The 24,733-nt window shown below is 40.5% G+C and overlaps 1 protein-coding gene across 2 annotated transcripts in view; it reads right to left on the bottom strand.

Annotated features, from left to right (window-relative positions):
- The window catches only part of AQP9 (aquaporin 9), a 44,307-nt gene extending 36,976 nt beyond the window's left edge, over positions 1–7,331 (bottom strand). The window contains exon 1 of one of the 2 annotated variants that reach the window (XM_021666208.2): positions 6,620–7,331. In XM_021666208.2, coding sequence (XP_021521883.1) covers positions 6,620–6,730 — 111 coding nt within the window. In that variant the 5' untranslated portion in view covers positions 6,731–7,331. The remainder of the gene's footprint in view (positions 1–6,619) is intronic. The other variant, XM_021666209.2, reaches the window with a different exon arrangement.
- Between the last annotated feature and the right edge of the window lie 17,402 nt (positions 7,332–24,733).

The following is a 24,733-nucleotide window of genomic DNA, read 5'->3' as shown; positions in this document are numbered from 1 at the left end:
CCTTGAGCATGAAATAGACATATTCAGACAAAGGCTGAGAAAGTTTATCTGTCACACACCCTTCCTGAAAATTTTCTAAAGGAAGAACTGCAGGAAGAAGGAGATAGACGCCAGGAAAAGTATTAGGTGTATGTAGTAATGATTAGCAAATAAACCAGTAAATGACAGGAATGCATTTTTAAATAAGCAAATAAAAATAAGTATTTGTTTAACAAAAACACCAGTAATAACAATGATAATGAGGGAAAATTTTAAATATTAGACAATAATGACAAGCAAGATGGAGTGGTTGATTGGAATTAGGATTTTTAAAAGTTTTTGTGGTATTCAAAAGAAAAATTTATTATAAGTCTCACTTTGTTGCCTAGGCTGGAGTGCTGTGGTGCAATCTCCGCCTCCCAGGTTCAAGTGATTCTCCTGCCTCGGCCCCACAAGTAGCTGGGATTACAGGTGCACACCACCATGTGTGGCTAATTTTTGTATTTTTTGTAGAGATGGGGTTTCACCATGTTGGCCAGACTGGTCTTGAACTTCTGACCTCAGGTGATTCACCCGCCTTGGCTTCCTGAAGTGCTGGGATTACAGGCACGAGCCACTGCGCCTGGCTCAAGGGTAAATACTTAATAGAAAGAGCAGAGAGACGAAAAAGGCAAGAATAAAGAAAGCTGATTAACTCAATAGGAGAGACTAAGGAAGATCAAAGCAGAAATTACTGAAGTAGAAAACAAAGAAACTTCTTTTTAAAAATTGAAAAGAGGGTGTCACCTCAGGTACAATAGAAATTTTTCTTTTTTTTTTTTTTGAGATGGAGTCTTGCTCTATTGCCCAGGGTTGGAGTACAGTGGTGCAATCTTCACTCACTGCAACCTCCATCTCCCAGGTTCAAGCAATTCTCCTGCCTTAGCCTCCCTAGGATCTGGGATTATAGGCACACGCTACCACGCCCAGCTAATTTTTATATTTTTAGTAGAGTTGGGGTTTCACCCTGTTGGCCAGGCTGGTCTTGAACTCCTGACCTCAAGTGATCTACCTGCCTTGGCCTCCGAAGGTGCTGAGATTACAGGCATGAGCCACGGCACAAGCCTACAATACAGATTTTAAGAGCCAAAAGCAAATACTACAAAAAATCCTTTCACAATTCTTGCTTTCAAAAAATTATTTCAATTATTGCTAAAATTGTAATCAATAGCAACAGGGTGACAGATATATAAGCCGTTCATGTTCCCAAATCAATAAATTTCAGAAAGTGTCTCTGAGGAAAAATCTCAAATTGGAGAAGGTGTACAAGCTATGAAGCTATGTATGTAAATTTTTAAACATACAAAACTATAATATATATTCTTACAGGCAACTGTAGTCAAAGTTCAGAAGCGTACATTAGAATGTTAACTGTAGTGTGGTCAAGAGAAACAGGAGATTTGATTCTAATCCCAGCTCCACCACGCCCTAGCTTGTGGTTAAGTCATTTAACCATACTAAGCCTTAATTTCCTAATCTATCAAATGAGAGCAGTATCTTTACCTCATTCGATTTAGTTTAGATTTAGTTTAAGGATTAACTTGTCTACGGTATAGAGTATGCTCAGTGTTAACCGCCTTTGCCCTCGCTTGTCCTCGCCATCAGATTTGACAGAAGAGAGCCTCGGGTCTTTAAACTCCTGCTTCACGGCAAGGATCCAAGGAGAATCCCCAGTGTTAAGCACTTGTGCACTTTCAGATTTAGAACCTTGGACATTCTTAAAGGGACAGAACTCCCCAGTACAGAAGTACCAATCCTTGAAGGACTGAGCATTGAACATAAATCGTAATAACAAGAGGCAGGTAAAACTGACTGTAGAAGTTCTCTGATGTTCTGCTGTGGTGGAGAGAGCTTTTGATAAAATTCTGTGAGACTATGCGTGTCTGTTCCCTCAGCAGGGCACTGCTGACAGCAGGGGCTTCTGATCTGTCATCTATTGGCCAACTGACAGCTCTAGGTCCGTGTGACCCTCAGTCCTGGGCATCCTAGGCTGGGACAGGTGGACAGTTTTGCAAAACAGCAAGCTAGAAGAACCAAGCATGGAGGAAACAGAGAAAGAACAGGGAGCCGTTGAGCCAGAAAGCAAGAGAGAGGGGCCAGGCACAGTGGCTCATGTCTGTAATCCCAGCACTTTGGGAGGCTGAGGTGGGCAGATCACGAGGTCAGGAGTTTGAGACCAGCCTGGCCAACATGGTGAAACCCCATCTCTACTAAAAATACAAAAATGAGCTGGATGTGGTAGCACACACCTGTAGTCCTAGCTACGTGGGAAGCTGAGGCAGAAGAATCACTTGAACCTGGGAGGCAAAAGTTGCAGTGAACCGAGATGTTACCACTGCACTCCAGCCTGAGTGACAGAGCAAGACTTTGTCTCAAAAAAAAAAAAAAAGCAAGAGAGAAGTTATGGGGTCTCTTGAGGCCCACTTTCCTGTAGGTCCTTTGCTCTGAACCAAAAGAGTGGTCTTGAGGAGACGCTAGTAATTGAAAACAGTGAGGTGCATGGTCAATGTGTTTATCAGAGCTGTGAAGACACATCTGAGCCACCTCAGAACCCTGGTGTTACCTGAGGTTTGAATGTGTTGCTTGTAGGTGGTGAAGAGGTCCCAAGACTCTGCTAGCAGATCTTCTATAAAAAGTTCCTACCACGATCACGTCTGTTCTTTAAAATCATCTTTCGACACTGCTAATGTATTTTAGGCTATAAAATTTGCCAAGTTCTCCTGGGCTTTCACATGAAAGGAGTTAATTCACATCAAATGATGGCATTAGGGAATGACTAGAGTCAAGATATGAAGCCTAGGTCTTTCATTCAAGTCTCTTAATTATGTTATACTTGTCTTTCCATCTGGCAAAATGCAGGCGATGGCTTTCCTTTCTCTCTCTTCAGGAAACATATAAACAGAAACGCCACTTTGGATGAGTGAACATTCTGTGCTGTTTGGGGAAGAGCCCAGTGGAAGTCCAAGGGCGAGTGTGTGCCCAGGGCAGGGCAACCAAACTGTGGGCTGATTCCTGGGATGCATGATTACATCAGCCTGTGCTCAGCTTCTCCATCAATAAAAAGGGCCAGCGATATCTGCCCACCCTTATCTCAGAGCTCTCCTGACAGTACCTGGGGATTCCAAATCAGGTATTAGACCAAAACTGTCCTGTACTATGCCCTGCAAACTGGATGTCTCCTTTAATTTGGCTTAAGAAGTTTCTGATTTCACTCTAAATGCTGACCACATCGTCTTTTGTTTCAAAATCTCCCTAAGATAGAATAGAGCTACTTCAAGATCTGAACAAACTTTGTAATAATAATTGTAAAGCCCTAGAGTGTCTATAACCAGCATATCTGATTGAGAATCCTCTCGGAATGGAATGACAAACTCTGTGACCCCAGCAAGGAGGGACGCTTGCTCACCCAGTCCTGGAGGAAGGGAACATTGCAGTGTCTGACACTTCACACATACAGTCGACCATCCCTGTACTTCTTCCTCTTCCCTGTACTGCCCACTCCCCTGTTTCCTCCATAGTCTGTGTTCCAGGATGGCTCCTTTCTATTTCCTTCAGGGCACTGAAGGTAAAGATCAACGGTATTACTTTTAGCAGAAAAGCATGCATTTGTTTCCACTCTAAGAGATGCCAAAAGTTAGACCTCTAATGTGGAAGCTAGACAGGGTGAGAAAAGACTTTAGGATCTGTCCTTCTACACAGTATGTTACCTACTCAAAAGTCCAGCCCTGGAAGGCTGTCCTTCTACCTCAGGAGGAAATATGGCTGCTTGCTGGTCTTTTCACTTCAGCTTCTTCAATAAGATGAGCTGTGTATCAAGAATCCTGAAAAGTTTGAAGAGAGAGGAGAGTATATAGAATAGCAGGAGTGAGCACAGACACGTGAGAAATGACTAGACATGACTAGAGATTCTGTGAAGTTCAGCCCAAGGAAGAGATCAGCCTTTTGCTTTGCAATTTTCCCCTGACACTAGCAAAGGTAAAAGGCCTACCTATCCCAATGAATGAAAGGCCAAATTAGAGCTAGCTTTTTGGCTTATGACTTAATTATTGTTGGTTTTAGCTGCAGTTTACAAAGAGTTTTTTGTGGGCCTTCTTTTCTCTTAATGCTACCAGTAGGCTTTATCAGTCATTTACTGTTCCCAACTTTTTGGCACCAGGGATTGGTTTCATGTAAGATAATTTTTCCCCAGACCAGGGATGGGGATAATTTCAGGATGAAACTCTTCTACCTCAGATCATCAGGCCTTAGATTCTCATAAGGAGTGTGCAGCCTAGAGCCCTTGACTGCACAGTCCACAACAGGGTTCTCACTCCTCTGAGAATCTTATGCTGCCACTCATCTGACAGGAGGCGGAGCTCAGGTGGTAATGCTTGATCACCAGCTGTGCACCGCCTACTGTGCAGCCCAGTTCCTAACAGGCTACAGATCTGTACCAGTTCACGGCCTGTGGGTTGGGGACCCCTAATTTATAGGTGTGGATTAGTTTGAGATGCTTCCCATAAGAGCAGTTTTTCAAAGGAAGGGAAAACAATAACACCAGACTCCCAAGGTCAGGGGAAAAACCAGTCTCACGTATCTGAAGGACTAAGTCCTTCATATCCTCTGCCATCTCTTAAATGTTCCCCGTCCCTTTGCCGTTATCAATATACAAAGCTTTTTACTAGAAAATACAAGGCAAAATGCACATTTTCTAGTAAAGCAGAAACAATTACTTTAGATAAACTTTGAGCAAAACCATGTAGATTTCTTGGTTTAAAAAAAATTGTGTTCGTGCAAGAACTTTTGGGTTATACATCCCCACAAGCACCACCAAAACTGAAGATGATAATCAAGGTTGCAGATTTTATCAGGGTTCACTTCAGAAAATAAACGTGTGGTATAAATGGAAATTAAATATTTCAGGAAATGTTTGGCTTTATCCAGAAGAAACAAGGCTTAATTTTTCAACAGACAATATCAAGATGTTATTTATTTAACCCCCACCTTGCATAGTGGGGAAGACACAAGGCCGGTTGCATGAGTTGAGCAGTGAACTGCTGGAAGCAACTTTCACTTTCAACTCAGAAAAGCGTGGGATTATGAAACGTGTTCTTGTTAAGAAATAAAGAGGGTTTTAAATTTTTCGGTTGCAAAAAAAGGATGTGTAGTTCACTTCCTCCTCTGTTTTCCGCAGCTCACTAAGAACTGTAACTGAATTGGCTTCACTTTTCTGTCCCACTCGTCACTGTGGGGTTGGAATCAGTCTGTATTGACAACTGCGCTCCTCTTTGGGGCCAGATTGTCAAGTCACATGAATGACACAGGTATCTCAGTCTCACTAAGAAAGATTTTCCAGTAAGCAGTGACTGGGAATCTTCAGAATCACTGGCTTTCATCTTCTCTCTTTTCCTTGTAACTCCCCTTACTACATTATGAGAGTGAGTGTGGACAGAGCAGCTAGTACTGAATGCTAAGGGAAGATGAGGAGTGCAAGAAATTGTCCGTAACTCCCTGAAAATGCTTTAACTAACCTGGTCTAATGCATTTCTCAGAGACCAGAAAACTTACGACTCTCTCTTCACGTTACAATAGTTCAATTTTTTGAGTTCACGTTTGTTTCTCAATCTTGGCTTAGCTGACGCATTCGAAGCGTATTCTTCTAAATTATTATGTATTTGCTCAAAGCAAAGAATTTTAATGCACAGAGTTTATGAGCTATTTTCTATAACTTTAAGAAAAATGAAATTATTTATACCTGGAGTAGGAAATACTTAAGCAGGATTAAAAGAACCAGTTGAAATCAATAGTTGCCACATGGTAATACATTTCTATTCACGAACGGCCTGGCTCCAGCTAAAATTTCAGGATTCAGAGAATGCTAGAATGTCCAGAGCACTTAAGTAAACTTTCCAGTTTCTTTTTATAGCTGAGTGAATCTCTGGACAAATCCTCAAGAGGTTCTTAGAAGTAGTCCCTCGTTTGTATCTAGAAGGTCCTTGTAATTGTCTTGTAAATCTCCAAAGATCTTTAGAGATTACTTTGCTTTAAATAGAGGGAAAAATGATACAAAACTAAAGCTGGACTATTGCCTGGTATGCTATTTCTACCTAGTGCAATCTTTAATTTCTTAAAAATCAAGTGATCTGACAGGACAATACTTGTCAAGCACTTGCCATACTGAGCTGTTTCTTGCCATCCATACATATATATTTTTGCCAACCATATTTATTAACTACTGATGCTCATTCCAGGTGACAGAGTCACCCCAATGCTTAGGGGAAGCAAGCAGGGTACAAATCAATTAATCAATGAAAAAAATGTCTAACGACTGACTTTTAAATCACAAAGCCATTTTAGAGTATAAGTAAATACCTGAAATAAAGAAGGCATTTCCCTCACTCCCCCTTTTCTATTCCCATCAACTTTTGTGGATAAATGCAATGAGTAATTGAAAACTTAGTATCATGGCCACTAAAGAGTCAAACAGCCTCTTGTAACTTGTTACTTCCTGGAAAAAATTAATTTGATAACTAACTTAAAGAAAACAAGCCAAACAAAACTCTCCACTGCCAGCCTGGCAGCTATTATTGGGTCCGAATTTAGGAAATCGGGAGATACTTACAATCATGATGAACGTGCCCAAGAACTCAGAGAGGGTTTCTTTTGCTAAGCTGCTCTTCAACACCAGTCTCTGCTTGAAGCTCTTCCTCTTTTCTGACTTCTCAGGCTGCATCTTGGGGCTTCTCCGAGGACTCCTGTTTCCACAAATGCCTACCTGTTGTGGTCCTCACTTACGCAGCCACATGAAAATGGACGTTTTGACAATGGCTCACAGATTCCTGGAGATGTCTGGTGAGAATCGGTCTCTGACTGTACAAATGCCGTTCCAATTACAGGCTGTGGCTTAATCGTCTGCTGGTGGAACTGTCATTCCCTGTTCGCTGCTATTTGTTTGAATTGGCGACTTACAACTTGAAATCCCGAAAACTATCCTTTTGGTGTCTGATAGATTAATCATTACCTTTATTCTCAAGGTACCTTTTTCTCTGTTGGTTTTTTTTCAAGAGATGAGAAAAGAGATGTGCTGGTTGTGTTGCCAAACCACAGTGATGGGCCCTGGTCCAGAAAAGATTTACATGTTACACAATTGCAGGCTTCTGATTTTTTTTTCCTTATTCAGAAGTGGGTGGTTGGGATGTACTTTGGAATTACCAAATCAGGTGTAGATATATCCAATGTAAACATTCTTTCTGAAAAACATTTTTAGGCAAAATGAAGAATTTGAAGAAAATCTAGATTTATCATCCTATAAGATTAATCACTCTTGTTTTCTTCCAGTATCATTTCATTGACTTCATGATACTACTCTGAGGTTAGTAAGAACCACAGAGGCCATCCTAGAGATGAAGAAATTAACACACAGAGAGACCAATGCAAGCTTCACACTGCAAGTCTATAGGACAGGATAGAGTCACCTCTTTGGTTATGAAACTCGGTTTCATTTACTGAAGATACTTTAGGATCCATGATTCAGAAAGACAAAGGAGTCACCTTTTTGGGTTTCTTCTGAAGAAGCATTCCAGTTTGAAAACAGTCACTCTTCTTAATTTATCATGAAATATTTAGACATAATACATAGCTTGAAATTCTTTACTGTACAGAGATGACTGAGCTGGAAAGAGATCAATCTGAGTGTATGTCATCCTAATCAAACAAGAAAGGGAGCCAGTACACCCAACCAAGGCTCCTAGGTTAGACCCTTTAAATTTGATGAATTGACATCCTTGCCAGCAATAAACTGTGTTCAGAACTAGCTCCTTGTCCTGCCAAATATTCAAGCTTTGTTTTTCAAAACTGGTTTGTCTGCAGAAATAGAATACAGCATTAGTTTCTGAATACCAAGGCGGGCCTAGTTTCCGGTTACCGAGGTGGGCCTATGGAATTAGTACCCACGCTGTGTGCTTCCTTCCACTCCTCCGGCAGGAAAGCCAGCTCTGCATCAGGCCCTCCCCTAGCTTTGCAGGAAGGGAGGGAGGAGAGGATGTGGAGAAAACAGCTGGTCAAAGGCCAAAGGCTGAAGGAGACTACTGATTGTAGGTGACATTTAGAATTTAGACCTAAAAAAGTTATAACTTGCCTGAGGCCACACTACTGCAGAACAAGGACAAAACCTCAGCATTTTGGCTTTAATTCCTGGGGAAATTTTTATGAATACCATTGTCTAGAAGAATCATCTATGACCTAACCATTACCAAGTCCCAGTGGATGGACCAGAGAAACAGGACTTTCTTACTGTGACTACAGCTAATAATATGCAAGAGTGTTTTCCGGTCTCCTCATTCACTCATCTAACAACTATTTATTGCACACTCATGTGCCAAGCACGGCACTTAGCAAAGGCACATAGTGTTCTTGCCCTTCACAGAGCTTAGAGTCTAGTGAAGCAGACAGATGTAACTGAAATAATCCCACACACATAAATATAAAATCACAACTGAGATGTATGCTACAAAGATTGGGGCCATATTTCTATAAACAAATACAACAAAAGGATTTGACTTTGTTGGAGAGATCTCTTATGGCTTCTCCAAAGAAATCATGTGTGGACTGAGATCAGAAAGAAGCATGGGGCTAACTACATGAAGTGGGGAAGAAAGTGCATGTACAAAGGCCTTAGTGGGTTTGGGGGTAGGGGGTAGGGAACAGCATGATGCCTATCAAAGAGGGAGGGAAATTGACTGTGGTTGGTCTCCAGAGAGAGTGAAGGAGTATAGCGTGCAAAATGAGCCCCAAGCTGTGGGCAAGGGTCAGACCATACTGATCCTTGCAACTAGTAGTTAGGGCTAAAAGCTTAAGTCACTGAGTTGGTTTAAGAAGAAATATGACACGATCGGATTAGAGTTTTGAGAAGATCTTCCGGGCTGTGAGGTGGAGAGGGGATTGGAGGGAGCTTGGAATGGTCATAGGTAGATACATTTGGGGGTATTGCAGAATTCCAGAACTGGGTGGTAGCTTTGACAATGGAGAAATGGAAGGATCCAAGAGTTCTTTATATCTTAAAATTGGAAGAATTTGGTGGATTAGATGTGGGAGATGAGGAAACGAGACTGAGAAAGGTTGGTTCCTGGGTTCCTAACTTGCTGGGGAAGGTGCTGCTAAGCCCTGGGAGAGGAAATCCTGGAAGAGGACCAGAAGTGCAGTGGAAGATCGTTAATTCTGCTTGTGCAAAGTTGAGCGTCTGGGGCTTCTGAGCGATGTAAAGTAGGAAGTGGTGAGGGTGCAGATGAAGAAGGAATGTCTGTGTGCTCACAGTGGTGATAACTGGAGCCTGGCGTAAAGAGGCTCCTTATAGAGAGAGTTTGAAGAAAGCTGAGAGTTTGATATGGAACATTTCATGCCTAGGTGGAGGAGGACGGAATCTTTTTCTTTTTTTTCTACCTTCAGGTGACAGTCACACTTCTCACCTCCATCACCACAAATAGCTCATCGTCAAACGTAGCTAACTCATACAAAATGTTCACTGAATAAAATGTTCTAACCACCTAACATGTTCAAAAGCAGCCTAAGAAGGTAAGCAATGAATAGCATTCCTCCCTTCTTCCACCTGGGAGGGGCCTTTGTCAAAATACCCTGACTCCAAAGTTCTAACTGGAAGCATGATGGAGCTTTTAAATTTCATTCATTCAGAAAAAGTTTTCATTGAATATTTATCATGTGTCAGGCACAGCATTAAGCAGTGGGGATTTAAAAATGAGAAAAACAGATCTCCACTATTTAGGAATTAATGCTCTAAGTGACAAAGACCACCGAATGAATACACCATAGAGTAGAACAGAGTTGTAAGCAAGAGAGTGAACCAAAATTTCAGCTGTCACCGTAGGGACATCTGAGAGCTAACTCTGCATTTGCCAACATGCAGAGGAAAGACGGTTCTAAATCCGACGAGCTTTCCTGGGTGTACCTCCATACTGATTCTCCAGGACTGGCGTATGCTGTTCTTTTATTAATAGTTCCCTTGGCGCTGCCCCTTCCTACCTTCTCTTCTCCCCAACATTCTATTCTGTGTCTATCTAGTTTTGCCTTGTGTAACCATCTTTGCCTACACTCACGCAATCCCAGGGTAGAAGCCTGGTGTTAATAAGCGTAACCACCTCACACCCTGACTTCACTTACCCAACACCTCCTACTTCTAAATTCCAGTCCCTCAAAGCCTTCCTCTCAACCTAGTTATTACCTCGTGATTACCCAGGTTACACTTCCCAGCATCTCAGGTTCCACTGACCCTGTGACTTTCTTCTACACCCGTGTTGCCAAAGCCTGATGCAGGGCATGCCCAACCATCTGTTTTTTTCTCAGACTTTTTCTTCCCAGGCTGCTAAATGTTGCTGAAGAAAATCATAAATGTATTGATTGACTGACTCCATTGCAGATAATTGTGATAGAGCATCAGCAGTGGCCCCATATTTTTAGTTAACCTTTCCTTTCAAGGGTTCCAGATTTTAGAATGTGTTAAAATCAGCTTCCCTCAGAGACTGATTCTGGAGATCTGGGATGGAGCCTAGGAATCTCACAAGCATACCTGACAATTCAGAGCCCATTCTTTGGCCAGCAGCAACCACATACCTCTTCCATGTGCTCACAGTCCTGCAGCTCACAGTCCCAATCCTCCCCTACTCAGCTGATTACTTTTTTCTCCAAATCCACTGTGAAAACATAGGTTTCATTGGCTGTAAGTCCTTTTATGCCCTTCTAAAAAACTTGCCTTAGTTTTCTTTATGGTATCCTCCTTTCCTTTCCTTCTTCTTCCTAACGTTTGCCCCGTGTTGGTGTTCTGTTCCAGCTCCTCTGGGACCTTAGCCAATCAACATTTCCTTCATTCTCAGTCTCTTTCCAATATTGACTTTTTCCCAGCACCTCAGGACCAAAAGAAGTACAGGTCTCTTTAATACTGAAAAACATCCCTCAAAGTTGTTTCACTCCAAATTATCTACTAATATCTCCTCTACTTTCTTTCTTTTCTACTTGAGGAAGAAATAACCTTTTCCCATGAGTGTAAAATCATATTAAACTGTGAAAAAAATTAGAAGTATTTAAGTTAAAATTTATCATAATCCCTATCATCAGACATAACGCTACATTGTTAACAAGTTGGAATATATGTCTGCAGAATTTGTTTTAGTAGATCTAATAATATATAAGTATCTATTCTTTTCTTCACCCTAAAAGTAGTGTTATACCATTTACTAGATTAATTTTTTTCCCACTTTAAAGTTTCTATTTAGCCTTCTATGCCAGTGTAAAACTCATCTTTTTAATGACTGTGTAATATTCCCTTGTACAAATGTACAATGATTTAAACAAACTCCTTTTGATAGGGAATTGGTTGTCTCCAATTATTGTTCATTAAAACAACTTTGCAATGAACATCCTTGAGTATCTATATCTCTTAGCATAACTTTCTAGAAGCTGAATAGAGTATGCATTAAGTGTGTTAAAATGTTTTCTCATTTTCTTTAATATTTCTCATTTTCTTTAATATTTCTTTAAATTAAATCTATTAAATGTTTTTCACAATCTAACAGTTAAAAAATATTGTCTCAGTATATATTTCTTTGGTTAACAGCGAAGTTGAGCATCTTTAATTCATTAACTATATTTTTATATTTTATTTTTAAGTCCTCTGCCCACTTTTCATCTGTAATGCTTACTTTTTATTAATTTGTTTTAGCTCTTTACAAGATATGAATACAAATCTTTTGTTTGTTAAATGTGGCAAGTCATTTTCCAGTTAATTATTTATCCTTTAACTTATGATGATGGTATTTGATTATGATATAGAGGTTTAGAAAATTTTATGTATGCAGTTCTGAAATCTTTTTCTGTATAGTTTCTAACTTTGGTATTTGTGCTAAGAAAGATCAGCACTATTCCAAAATGTTAAGAATATTAACATTTGTCCTATATTTTATTCTAGTATTTTTATAGTTTCATTTTTATATTTAAATCTTTAACTTTTCTAGACTATATTTTGATTTATAAAGTAGGGCTCTAATTTTTCCCAATATTTTGATAAATATTCCAATACTATTTGCTTTGAAATTTCATCTCTTGCATATAAAAACTTCCCAGAAGTAAAATTGTTATTTTAATAACTCTAGTCTTGGTATATGTTTTAATGACTTTCTGGTAGATTGCCCCTCATTGTTTTCAAACATATATTAGCTAAATGAACTTTAGAATCATTTTTTTCACTTCCATCACATCCCAACTATAATTCATAAAAAGGCATTCACTTTTTGGATAAAGTTATAACATTGAGTTTTCATAACCAGATATATAGTCCATCTGTCCATTTAGTCAAATCTTCTTTATGTCCTGTAAGTTAAGAAACATTGTTTTCTCCACTGTGTCTTCCAAATCCTTGTTAAGTTTATTTCTGGGCATTTGATATTTATTTGTATATATTTTTGAAGTTAGGTTGAGATCTCTTTTTTTAATTCTGTTTTGTAACTGATCATCACAAGCAAAACTGTATTTCTGTGTGTGTGTATCTTCAATCTGCCTACTCTAATGAACTTTCTCTATAGTTTAAAATGGATTTCTAGTTGATATTGTAGTGAACGTTGTTAGTTTTCTACCTGGCATCTATTAAACCTTCCTTCTAAGAGACCAGGCTTTCATTTAAATATCTATCTTTTTTTCCTATGCAACTGTGGCTTTTTGGTGAAAGACTGACTGTTTTCAGGTATAAGGGTAAACACTGATTAGTTTAAGCCTACCAGAATAATTTTCCCTTCCTTGAAACCATGACTGATTCAGGAATAATGTGATTTAATTTGGGCCAATGAAATCTGAGAAGAGATTAGCTGGGGTTTTGGGAATGAGGTCCTCATTTCTGTGAAAGCTACAGGAACCCAGTTCTCTGTCATCCGCTGGATATGAGCAGAAAAGCTTCTGGCTATTAAAGACAGCCATCCTAAAACCATGGATAGGCAGTGGGGAGGAGGACTTGATACAGAGTCTAGCAGGGCACAAAGACAGGACATGGTTGCATTACTGATGGTATTACTCCTGGGTCTACCAAACTTAAGGTCTACTGTACCCCAGTTCTTGTGACTATTATATGAGCCAACAATATTTGAATATATTCAAAGCCAGTTTGAATGTGATTTCTGTTAATTTCAACATTAAAAGCCCTAACTGGTTTACTATCTTAGATTTTTGAAGGTAGAATATAATATGAACTATAAAAAATCATTTTATGTCTTTTATTACTTCTATTTTTCACTTTTTGTCTTATCATATTGGCTGAAGCCATTACAAACATATTTAATCATAATAATGAAAGTGAGCATTTTTCCACGTTCCTAAATTTAAAGGCAATGCCTCTAGTGTGTCATTCACTAAGTTTAATACTTCCTATTATCATGCTTAACTTTTCAACAAACACATGAGAAGTCATGAAGCAAACCCTCACTATACAGTTGAGGAAACAATCTCAAGAAACAGGAGTTACCTGTCGAAAATCATGCAGTTAGTGGAGAGTGAGGATTCAAATCTACACTCTGGAATCCTGTTCCATTGCACCTTCTGCCATTGTCCAAGAACGATGGGAAATCCCATTTGCCAAAACTGAAAGGACATTTTGGCTTATGTTTTTGATCACAAATTTTTGTTTGTTATGATTTTTAAAAAATTTTTTGTTCAACTTTTTCTAATTTCTTTATGATTGTACTATTACATAGAACAAATACACTAAAACCGGGCAAGTTACATTAGGTAGAATTGCAGCTCTCTGTGTGGGTAAAGCTGAGGCCAAGAGCTTGGTCTTTGTCACTTGGCCTGAGTGGACTGCACAGGCCCAGCCACGTACATCTCCCAATCACACATAGCTGATCACACAGGTTGGGAGTGAACCAGTCCAAACTCATCTTCAGAACTGCAAAAACACAAAAGCCTGTGCCTTGATGCTAGGGTTTTAGCAACAACTGTGTATAAGGTGCCTAGTATTACAACTGCAATGTTAGCATTTCAGGAGCCTAAATTATTTACCAGGTTACCTGGGGGTTGTGGTGAGGAATCACATGTTCCATGCATTAACAGTGGACTAAAACATCTAGGGCTTCCATTCTCTGTAAATCCCTGCACTTGCCCACTTCCATTTCCCCACTCGCAAGGTTGCTGAACACAATGTCCTGAGAAAGTTCCCTAAATTTCTTGCTTTTCAAGCTTTGCCAGTGGAAAGCCTCAAAGCCTACTGTGGATATTAGTCCCGTGTACTCTCCATATAGTTCTGAGAATCTGGGGATTCCTTCTGGTCCCAGCAACTATCACTCTTTCAATTGGTTACATTGACATTCATATCTATGAAGGTGCTGGATCATAAATCTCTCCTTCCAGAAGTGACTCCACAAATTTCCATTCCAACTGTTCCATTGAGCAAAGAGGATGAAAAAATCAACCGTTACCTCCTTTCAAGATAACCCTCTTCTCCTGCCATCGTATTTGTAACACACTGGAGAGAAACAGCAGTGGTCACTGATCTGCTTCTCGGTTAGGTGACCTTTACCTCATCCTCGGGAAAGACATGGCATCTTTCCCCAAAGAATATCCTGTGGCTCTCCATAGGTTTCCGGGACATACTGAAACATATAGGCAAGGAAAGCTCCCCTTGTCTCCTGAAGCCAGCAAGGGTTATATTATAATTACAATTTAAAAATTAACTTGCAAGCTGTTGAAAATATACTACAATGACCTCTAGAAAATTAAAAACAAAATTATGTCATTTCAAATAGACCATTATCTAGGAAGTCATTGTAGAATATGCAATTGGTACCAAAACCTTTGTTCGTGACAGTGAATGAAAGGTGTGTTTTTAAATGCCATATTTCTTGATGGAAATACACTCTCAAAAACACCTTGAAATGCCTCTGGCTTAATGCAAAGACTTTGGAGACTTTGACCATGCCTACTCAGGTAGATCTTTTGTTGATGAATCTCAGAGTAATTGATCAAATTCCCACAAACCTGAGTGGCTTTAACAGTTAAAATGAAACAAAGTAGCTAATCAATTAATGATTATATAACAGTAGGGAAAAAATTTAAGTCAGCTCCATTTCGACTGAGTGATCTGAATTGAACATAGTCATGACTTACGTCTGCTTGACAAGGGGTTCCTTGACTCTGTGACTTTTATGATCTATGATCCGAGTTCATTGATCTTTTAGGTACAAAGATGAAGACCATTTGTGTACCCAAACATTTGTTCTGAGAAAATTTGTTTAAGGGAAAGTGAGTTCACTAAATGAAGCAAGCACTTTTGTTTTTGTTTGATCCATGATATCAAAGAGACTGTTGAAATTTGGTATGCTACTAAAGGACATGAAGAAAAGCTTTGCAATCTGTTTGAAACGAAATGGAAGTTAAGAACACTTTTCAAATGAGCATGTTATCTATAATTTAAAATATTTATTATGTTTGATACAAGAAAGAGGTAAAGTGGCATTTTGAAAGTGGTTTAATCCACTCTTAAAACATATTGACTGAATAGACTTCCTATATTGTCTATATTATATTTTTAAAAATTCATACTGACTCAGTTTAGTTTAGCCAACATTTTTTGAATGTATGGATGCTTAGCACTATGCTAGGCCCTGAGTACAGGAAGGTAAATGAAAAGCAGCTCTGGCTCTCAAGATGATTTCAATCCAATAAATAAATCACTTACAGTGTCAGTAAATTTGGTAAATGCATAGAACTTTTATTTTATCAAATAGCCCAGGGTGAAATTAGAACAGAGATGAGGACCAGCTGGTTAATAAGCACTAATCCCTTTGTTTAGCAAATGTATTTGCAAAAAAAATCATACATTATCTACTTTCTTGCACAGAGATTCACAAAATCAGAATTTTATAATTGAAAAAAGTGATAAGATACACATAACCCAACTGCTTTATCATAAATAAGGCAGAAGAGTCTCAATGCCTTCCCTGGAGTCAGCTCCTGGAGGACAAAGTCCAGAATGCTAGAATCAACAATGCTAATTTCTTTTTTTCTTTTCTTTTTTCTTTTTTTTGAGACAGTGTCTTACTTTGTCGCCCAGGCTGGAGTGCAGTAGTGCAATCTCAGCTCACTGCAAACTCTACCTACCGGGTTCAAGCAATTCTCTTGCCTCAGCTTCCTAAGTAGGTAGGATTACAAGTGTGCACCACCATGCCCAACTAATTTTTATATTTTTAGTAGAGATGGGGTTTCACCATGTTGACCATGCTGATCTCGAACTCTTGACCTCATGATCCGCCCACCTTGGCCTCCCAAAGTGCTGGGATTACAGTTGTGAGCCACCGTGTCTGGCCCCTAATTTCTAGTCCTATCTTCTTTCCTCTAGAATGTGCTGTCTATCCTTGTTCTGCCATTGATTTCACTCATGAACAGTGGGGCCTCAGGGTCAAAAGTATGGTTGGAAGAAGAGATGGGGGACTTGCCTTGGAGTTGTGTTGTATGCATGATGCAGACCCATAGAACTGTTTTGTGAAGATACTTTACATAAGAGTTGAGTCTTATGTGAATGTCAGTTACATACCTCAAAAATTGGTCCATTATAATTACATTTGGGGAGGCTTGAAGGAGGTGATGGAAATTGGGAGATTCCTAAAGCCCCACAAGCCACCTCTTGGTGCCACTACTGCTTGTGAAATACAATACTGTCATTTAATTTGCATGCAGTTGAATTAAATGAACTCTTAGTACATAGACTTTATGGAACTTCTTGCCCCTGCAAAGATGTTAAGGTAAGACTGATTAACTTTTTTACAAAAGGATATTGGATTGTCCTAAGGATATTGAATTGTCCTTTGTGTGGAATCAACTGAGACCCAGGATATCTTCAGCTTCCCAGATCTGGAAGCTTAATTTTATTGTTGCCCAAATGTGACTGAGTCCTGCAGAACTGAGTCATAATACAATATTCACCAGATACTGAGTGACAAAGGAGATGACCATTTATTAATGTACATTGTACAGAACAACCACGATTACCCTGTTGGCTGATCAGCACATGCCTCTTTAGTAGTAAAGTCTATCAGAGAAGCCAAATCACTTGGAAGCTTGGAAAACATGGAGTAGAATAGAGGGAATGGCTGCCTTAATAACTCATAGTTATAACTGAACTGCTTCTTTCACCCACAGGCAGGTTCCCTTCAAAAAAGAACTTGCTTCCTATTACATTCTCAGGGATTCTCTTTCCAGGTTCCAGATCGTCCTGAACTTGATGACTGTCTGGCGGCTCCATTTTATACTCCTTTTTCCTTGGCCAGCTTTTCACCTTTCAGTCCATCGGCTTTGGGATTGATATTTCTTTAGATGGTTCCTGGTTCTCAACCTGACTTTCACTCCTGGCTTTTGTCCTTCAGATAACTTTTGGAACTTGTCCCCATCCATTTCTGTGGCAGAAACTCTAGCACCCTTACTCCTATAATTGTGTCCAAGAAAAGATTCAGACAGTAACATGATTGATGTACCTATTTCTACTGTGGGGATCTATCTATGGAAGGAACCAGAACATTGTGTTCATTGATCATGACTCTATCGCCCAGAGCAATGCTAGAGACATTTCCTTACTCTTGAAAGAGGAGTATAGGGTTGAGCTCAAAAGCCCCCAAGTTAGAGATCTTGGGTTTCTATTAATACTTCTCTTTACTTAATAAGTATGGAACTTTGAGCAAGCTATTAACTGCTTTGCACCTCAGTTTCCTTATAGAACATATGAAGATTATAATAGTTCATATCTCCTGGGAATTGTTTCATATAACATAGTCTGTATGACAAACAGGAAGGACATAACACTCGCTACTCTTCTTTGTCTATACTTTTTCTAGATTCCAAACAGCCCTTCTTCTTCATGACAGCACCATGACCTCAGACATTTCACAATACTATGGAGTGGGTTATAGTTTCAGGATAACACCCCCTTGATCTGATGTGGAAGTAGATTAGATTAGATAAGATGTTACTGGAAGGGGAGCACAATCATATTGTATAACATCTCTAGGAAATACTACCTAGCAGCTGTCTGTTAACAAATGACAACAGCCACCCCTTATTGAGCATTTTTTATGTGCCAAGTATCATGCAAATTTGCTTTATGAATATTGTTTTGTAATCTTTTATGTGATGGTCAATCAAGTGTGGCCACAAGAGGAGATATGGGAGAAGCTCAGGGAAAAAAACAAAGTTTATTATACTCACAGGTGCTAGAGACAAGAGGCATGGCAGGTTATGCTACCCCAAAGTGCTACATACAAGGAAAAGACACTAGGGTGGTCAGGAGGCAGATGACAGTAGCAAGGAGAGGGTTTAGGTCTATTTTTTTTTTTTTTTTTTTTTGAGATGAGGTATCACTCTGTCCCCCAGGCTGGAGTGCAGTGGTGTGATCAAAGCTCACTGCAGGTCTAACTCCTGGGCTCAAGCAATCCTCTTGCCTCAGGCTCCCTCATCGTTGGAATTATAGTCATATGCCACCACACCCCGCCAATTTTTAATTTTTTTGTAGGGACCTTGTCTCTACAAAATGAGGCAAGGTCTCACTACATTGCCCATGCTGTTCTTAAACTCCTTGGCTCAAGTGATCCTCCCCTCTTGACCTTTCAAAGTGTTCAGATTACAGGGGTGAGCCACCACAGCCCTAAATAAAGGTTTAAGACTTTATTGGAATTTCCAAAGGAAGGGAAAGTCAGGACAGGGTGAACAGTTTAGCACTGGTTATTTTGATGATTTCAGTGCTATACGGGTGGTTGCAAGTTGCCTGGCGCCTAGTCCTGGGATGATTAAGGCAGAGAAATCTTGCCTCTTGGAGTGCATGGACCAGATAGAGAAGGTATGGCTCTGGATTGGTTGGTATATCAAAGACATCCTCCTATATGGGCCATCTGTTAATCTTTAAGAATTGGCTAGCCCCTGGAGAGGGGGCAGTCTCTGCCCAGCTAGAAAGGTTTTCTTAAGATATCAAAAAAATCACAAATATGGAAAATTAAAAATAATTTACAATACAAATATTACACACATAATCTTGGAAATATCCCTGTAAGGGAAGGTTTTGTTATTGCAGTTATAAAGATGAGAAAACTGGACTTGCGGGCATTAGGACATTTGCCTGAGTGGGCAGTAACTGGAGGAGTCCTGATTTGAGTTGAGGTCTTCCTCTTTCCAGAGCTCATAATTTTCTCCTTAATGTTCTATTTTTTCTGCATAAAATTTAGAGTGACTCTTTCCTTAAGCTGTCTACATATTGTAAGGGTACCTTTGTATAGACTTCTGAAATGATGATATAGACCTCCTTGTCCATAACAAAGTTAGACCAGACATCTGGAATTTCCTGGGACAGCTCTGCTTGTACCTTTTCACATTACGCTGCCTTACACTTTGTTTTTTTAATTTTACTTCTGTTGTTTGTTGCTATTTTGGCCCCAATTCTGAACCAATTAACTATATTTTTCCATCTTACCATTCCTCTGGCTGAAGACCAACTTAGCAATGTTCCTAGGAACTGAACTGGTCCTGGGGTTGAACCTCAGGTAGGAGTCAATTATTATGTCAATTAGAGGAATTGGTAGCTACAGACTGGGGGCACCATCCTCACACCCACCTCTGTGGCATCCAGGGTGATCCATTTCCAGTCCCTTCCCTGGCTCTGTTCAATTCCTTGCTCAGGAAACCACACCCAATCTCTGTTCTTGGCCTCTTTCTTGCTCATTCCCTCACATTTCTCTTTAAGGTTGAGCTCCAGCCTCTGGTTTGCCTCACAGGAATGTTCTGCTTGGAGGTTCTAGGTCCTGAGGTGAACTGAAGACGTCAGATGGTAGCCTCTGTATCACAGGCTGTGCTCCACATTTTCCCTGCAAACTTTCTTGTCTTCTCACCTCTTCCATCTCTTAATAACATCCCCAATTCTCTTGGTCTTCCAGGTTTGAAATCTTGGAGTCACCTGTAATGTCGCCCTGTCCTTAGCTCTTTACAATAATACCTCTTAGATCTGCATTATCTTTTCCTGTATTACTGACACAGCCTTAACCTTTTCATTACTTGTGTTAGGTATTAAAATAACCTGTCAGCTCCAGGGTATAACCTGGGAACTAAACACCCTCTATAAGGTCCACAGAGAAGCTTCAGTGGGACTATAAACCCCTGAAATTATTTTTTAAATTCTTGTGTGTTTGTGTGCATACATGCGTTTCCTGTGTAAAATAACACTTTTCATCAGCCTCTTAAAGGGGCTTGTATCAGTTTCCTAGTACCACTGTAACAATCACTAAAAATTTAATGGCTTAAAACAACAAATTTATTCTCCTACAGTTCTGGAGAATGGAAGTCTAAAATCAAAGCTTTGTGAGGGCTTCACTGCTTCTGGAGGCTTCCATTTCTTTGCCCTTTCCAGCTTCCAGAGACCACCAGCATTCGTCGGCCCATGGTCCCCTCCTTGCACCAGTTTAGCCCGCGTTTATGTCGTCGCATTGCTTGCTTGCTCTGACCTCCTGCCTCTCTCTGATGAGGGCTCTTGTGATTACATTGGCCCCACGCAGGTATTCCAGAATAGTCTCCCCATCTCGAGAGCCCTAACATTTGCAAAGTCCCTTTTGCTATATACGGTAACATTCATGGGTTCCAGGAATTAGAATGTTAATATCTTTTGGAGGCCATTATTCAATCTGCCTCGGCAGTCAGTGCCCCAGGTATGTTGCGAGCCACTGGCTTAACTGGTTTCTTTAAGAATCCAGAACAGTATTTCTCTAATGTCACTCTTATCCTGCCATTCTCCTGCTCCATTTACAATGTCTTCTGTTACCTACCAGATCAATCCACTTTCTGCACCCAGCATTAAAGGCCATCAGGGAGCAAGACCCAGTTTATCTCTCCAATCTCATGCCCACATTCCCCAGCTGGGATTCTAAGTTATTCTCCTGAGAATGCATTGTCACTCCTAACTCTACACCTGTTCACACTGTTGCCCTGCCAAGAATGCTCTCTTATCTCACTCCCCTCCACCAGTGTAATTTCCTCCCTTTTATCAAAGACTTTCTTCTGTGTATTTTATCATTCATAACGTTTTCCTTTATGAAGTCTTAGAGTCATTACTGACCAATACTATAATCATTTATTATCTTGAATCATCCTTTCGCTGGGGATGAGCCAATATTCTGAGGAAAAGAGCTTTGTATACATTCCTTGGAACACCTAGAGGAGCTTATGAATGAATAATTCCTCTTGATCTGTTTCATCTTTTCTCAGCAAACAATTCTCTACCTCAAAACACACCGTGTCCTTCATTCTGGCCCTTTGTCCACCATCCGATAACAGCTGTTCTGAAATATGGTCCATCATGTGACCTACAGAAAGTGAAGTTAGGGCTGGGTGTGGTGGCTCACACGTGTAATCCTAGCACTTTGGGAGGCCAAGGCAGGATGAGCTTGAGCTCATGAGTTCCAGACCAACCTGGGCAACATGGCGAAACCCCGTTCTCTGCCAAAAATACAAAAATTAGCCAGGCATGGTGGCATGTGCCTATGGTTCCAGCTACTTGGGAGACTGAGGTGGGAGGATGGCTGGAGCCTGGGAAGTTGAGGCTGAAGTGAGCATGACTGAGCCACTGCACTCCAGTATCAGCCATAAAGTGAAATCCTGTCTCAAAGTAAATAATAATAATGATAAAGTGAGATCATTTAGCTTATGGTACGGATGGAAAGTGTTGCTTATTTATAGTGAGTTGGAAATACACTCCATCTGTGTTTTCCTCTTCCCATCAATTGGGGATGGGCTTAGCAAATATGCCTACACAACTTCTCATAAGTTTCTCTTTAGAATCCTGGGGAAAGTCTGTGATTAATAACAGGATCCTTCTACCCTCACCTTCTCCATTTGCTTCTCCTTTAGGGCCCAACTGCAAGTTGTTTTACTGTCTCTCTCGTGAGAAGCGAATTTCTTTTGTGGCTCTATTTTCAAAGGCTCATTCTTTTATGTCTCCTTTCCTACCTGCATCTCTGGGACTTTTCTGAGTCCTCACTATTTTTTCAACCCTCATTCCTTTGAATTCCAGATTCTTTGGCCACATTTTCCTTCACCTTTTCTAATTTCTGTCAGGCTGTGGTAACAGTCCCTATATGAATGTCCCATGAGCACCTCAGCTTATTCACATAGAAGTTTGCCCTCCTTCCTGAAAGCCTTTCTTCCTCCTGTATCCCCATCTCCCTAAATGGCATCACCATAACCCAGTCACTTTATCCAGAAACATCTTTAAACTCTTCTCTCTCCTACAACGCTTGTATGCAATCCATTAACATGTTCTCTCAATCCTGTTGCCTTTATTCTTCTAGAATGTGTTCTCTTCTCTCCAGCCCCACTGCCACAAATATAATCCAGGCTCTCAGACTGTCTTGCATGGCTTTCTATAAAGTTTCCTAATGAATCCTCTGGTCTTGTTCTGCTCCAGCCTATCCTCCACACTGTTGGAAGACCGGCTCACCAAAGTACAGACTGGATCATAGAAGTGTTTTATTGTCATCTTCCCTGTCCACTCACCTCAACTGGTCAAATCAGTTTGTGTCTCAGTTGAGAGATTAGGCCAAGTAGGACAGAGTGGAGTCTATGGGTGACTTTTCTTGGGAAATTTTGCCACTCCTTTCCAGGTAGAATACACCACTTCCTCCATTGTACCTCTTCCCACACATACTCTGTATATTCTCCTACCATAGCACTCACAACACTACAACACTGTATTTGTTCACATGCCTGTCTCTGCCTTCTAGAAGAAAGCCTCTTGAAAGCAAGAACTATTTAGCAAACAGTGCGATACCCTGCCCTACATCCTCTTGCTGACTTCTGAGCTTTTCTGCAACTTCAGATGATAGTTACAGAGCACGCTGACACCTTCTTAGCTCAGACGTTGATCCACCTGCTTTGCTGCCTGAGGGTTCTCCAGTGCCATGGGAACTTGCTCTGCACGGCTGCAGGACAACTCAGAAGTTCCAAGAATGTATTGCTTCCAGGACAAATCTCAACCAATGAGAAAGAGAAATCTGTGGGAAAATACCACAGCTTCTTGGCCCTTGTTAAGACTATTTTTGAGGCTTGATTTCTTAGAGGATAACCAGAGGAACTGAGCCCAAGTTGTCCACAATGACACACTCATTAATGCATCCTTTGCTAGCTTTTATTCCTTCCCTCTCATGCTTCCCCACCCCCATCCTCCTCCTGTGCTTTCTAGGGTCACTTCCCGAATAAACTAACTGCACCCTAACACTTGTCTCAATAGCTAAGTTAGGAGAGATTCCAAACTAAGACAAAAAATTTGATATTCATTTTTTTGGTACATTTTAAGTGCTTAATAGTAGTTGATCTATAAACAAAGGAATACCTTAATGAGGGGTGTAATGATTCCAAAATCCAGGTGGGAAATTGTCTTAGAGTCAGGGCTGATGGAGCTGGGATGGAACAGTGGGAAGTCAGCAGAACTGCCCAAAGTATAACAAGTAGTCAGAAAGAGGCTGGGGACCGAGATTGTACAGAAAAGAGTTGGGGCAAAAATCTAAAAAATGAACCAATAGCCAAATTAGTTGGATAGTCAAAGATTAGAATGAACCACAGGGATTTATTTAGACTGGAAGATGTGGGGATCGCAGTTGGAATGATTTCTTTGAGCAACAAGGCAGAGCAGGGCGCACTGTAAGACAAGGTCTCTTGTTTATAACTGATGCTGCCTGCATTTCCACACCTTACAACCTCAGCTTTCATGACTTGCCCCACTCATCTTTCTAGGCTCATATCTTATCATTTCTCCTAAGAACCCTGCTCTTGGGTCCCTGTACATCCATAGTTCAACATACGGTATCCAACTATGTTCTATTATCTCAAGCTTCCACTCCTTTGCCCATGTGATTTCCTTGGCTTAGAAGAGACTTCCTGACTCAGTCATCCTAGCTAACTTAAAATGGTCCTTCAAAGCTCAGCTCTGGTATTACCTCTTCCAGAAAGTTTTTCCTGTTCTCCTCCTCATTATCTCACAAAACCAGGCAACCCTCTTCTTGCACACATAGTATCTGTGCACAGAGCTTAGTGCACCCTAATTGTGGTCTGCTTCTCTGGCTTCTTTACTAAACTGTTCTCTTTCTTGGGAACTTTGCACAAAATCTAGCACATTTGGAATGTTTAACACAGAGGATTCTGGATAAATGGCAGTACCAGTGGCAGGATAGATTTTGTCTTCCTAAATCACCACATTAAAACAGAGAGTGGGCCAGGCGCAGTGGCTCATGCCTGTAATCCCAGAACTTTGGGAGGCCGAGGTGGGCAGATTGACTGAGATCAGGAGTTCAAGACCAGTCTGGCCAACATGGTGAAACCTCATCTCTACTAAAAATACAGAAATTAGCTGGGCGGAATGATGCATGCCTGTAATCCCAGTTACTCAGGAAACTGAGGCAGGAGAATCACTTGAACCCAGGAGGCAGAGGTTACAGTGAGCCAAGATCACACCACTGCATGCCAGCTGGGCAACAGAGCGAGACTCCGTCTCAAAACAAACAAAAACAGAGAGTGCCTAGCTAGCAAAACCAAAATTTCATGATCATGATCAATAGTTATAACAAAACTGCATGACAGGATCTCCCTATGACCCTCAAAATACAAACAGGTGGAATAAACCACCAACTGCTACAAAGCTTGAGTCCTGTGTGCTCTGTGAGAAAGG

The sequence above is a fragment of the Aotus nancymaae genome, unplaced genomic scaffold, assembly GCF_030222135.1.
Source record: "Aotus nancymaae isolate 86718 unplaced genomic scaffold, 86718_ANA_hifiasm-v0.15.2.pri h1tg000041l, whole genome shotgun sequence".
Classification (NCBI taxonomy): domain Eukaryota; kingdom Metazoa; phylum Chordata; class Mammalia; order Primates; family Aotidae; genus Aotus; species Aotus nancymaae.
Note: the sequence above shows the minus strand (reverse complement) of the source record. Positions and strands in the feature narration are given on the sequence as shown.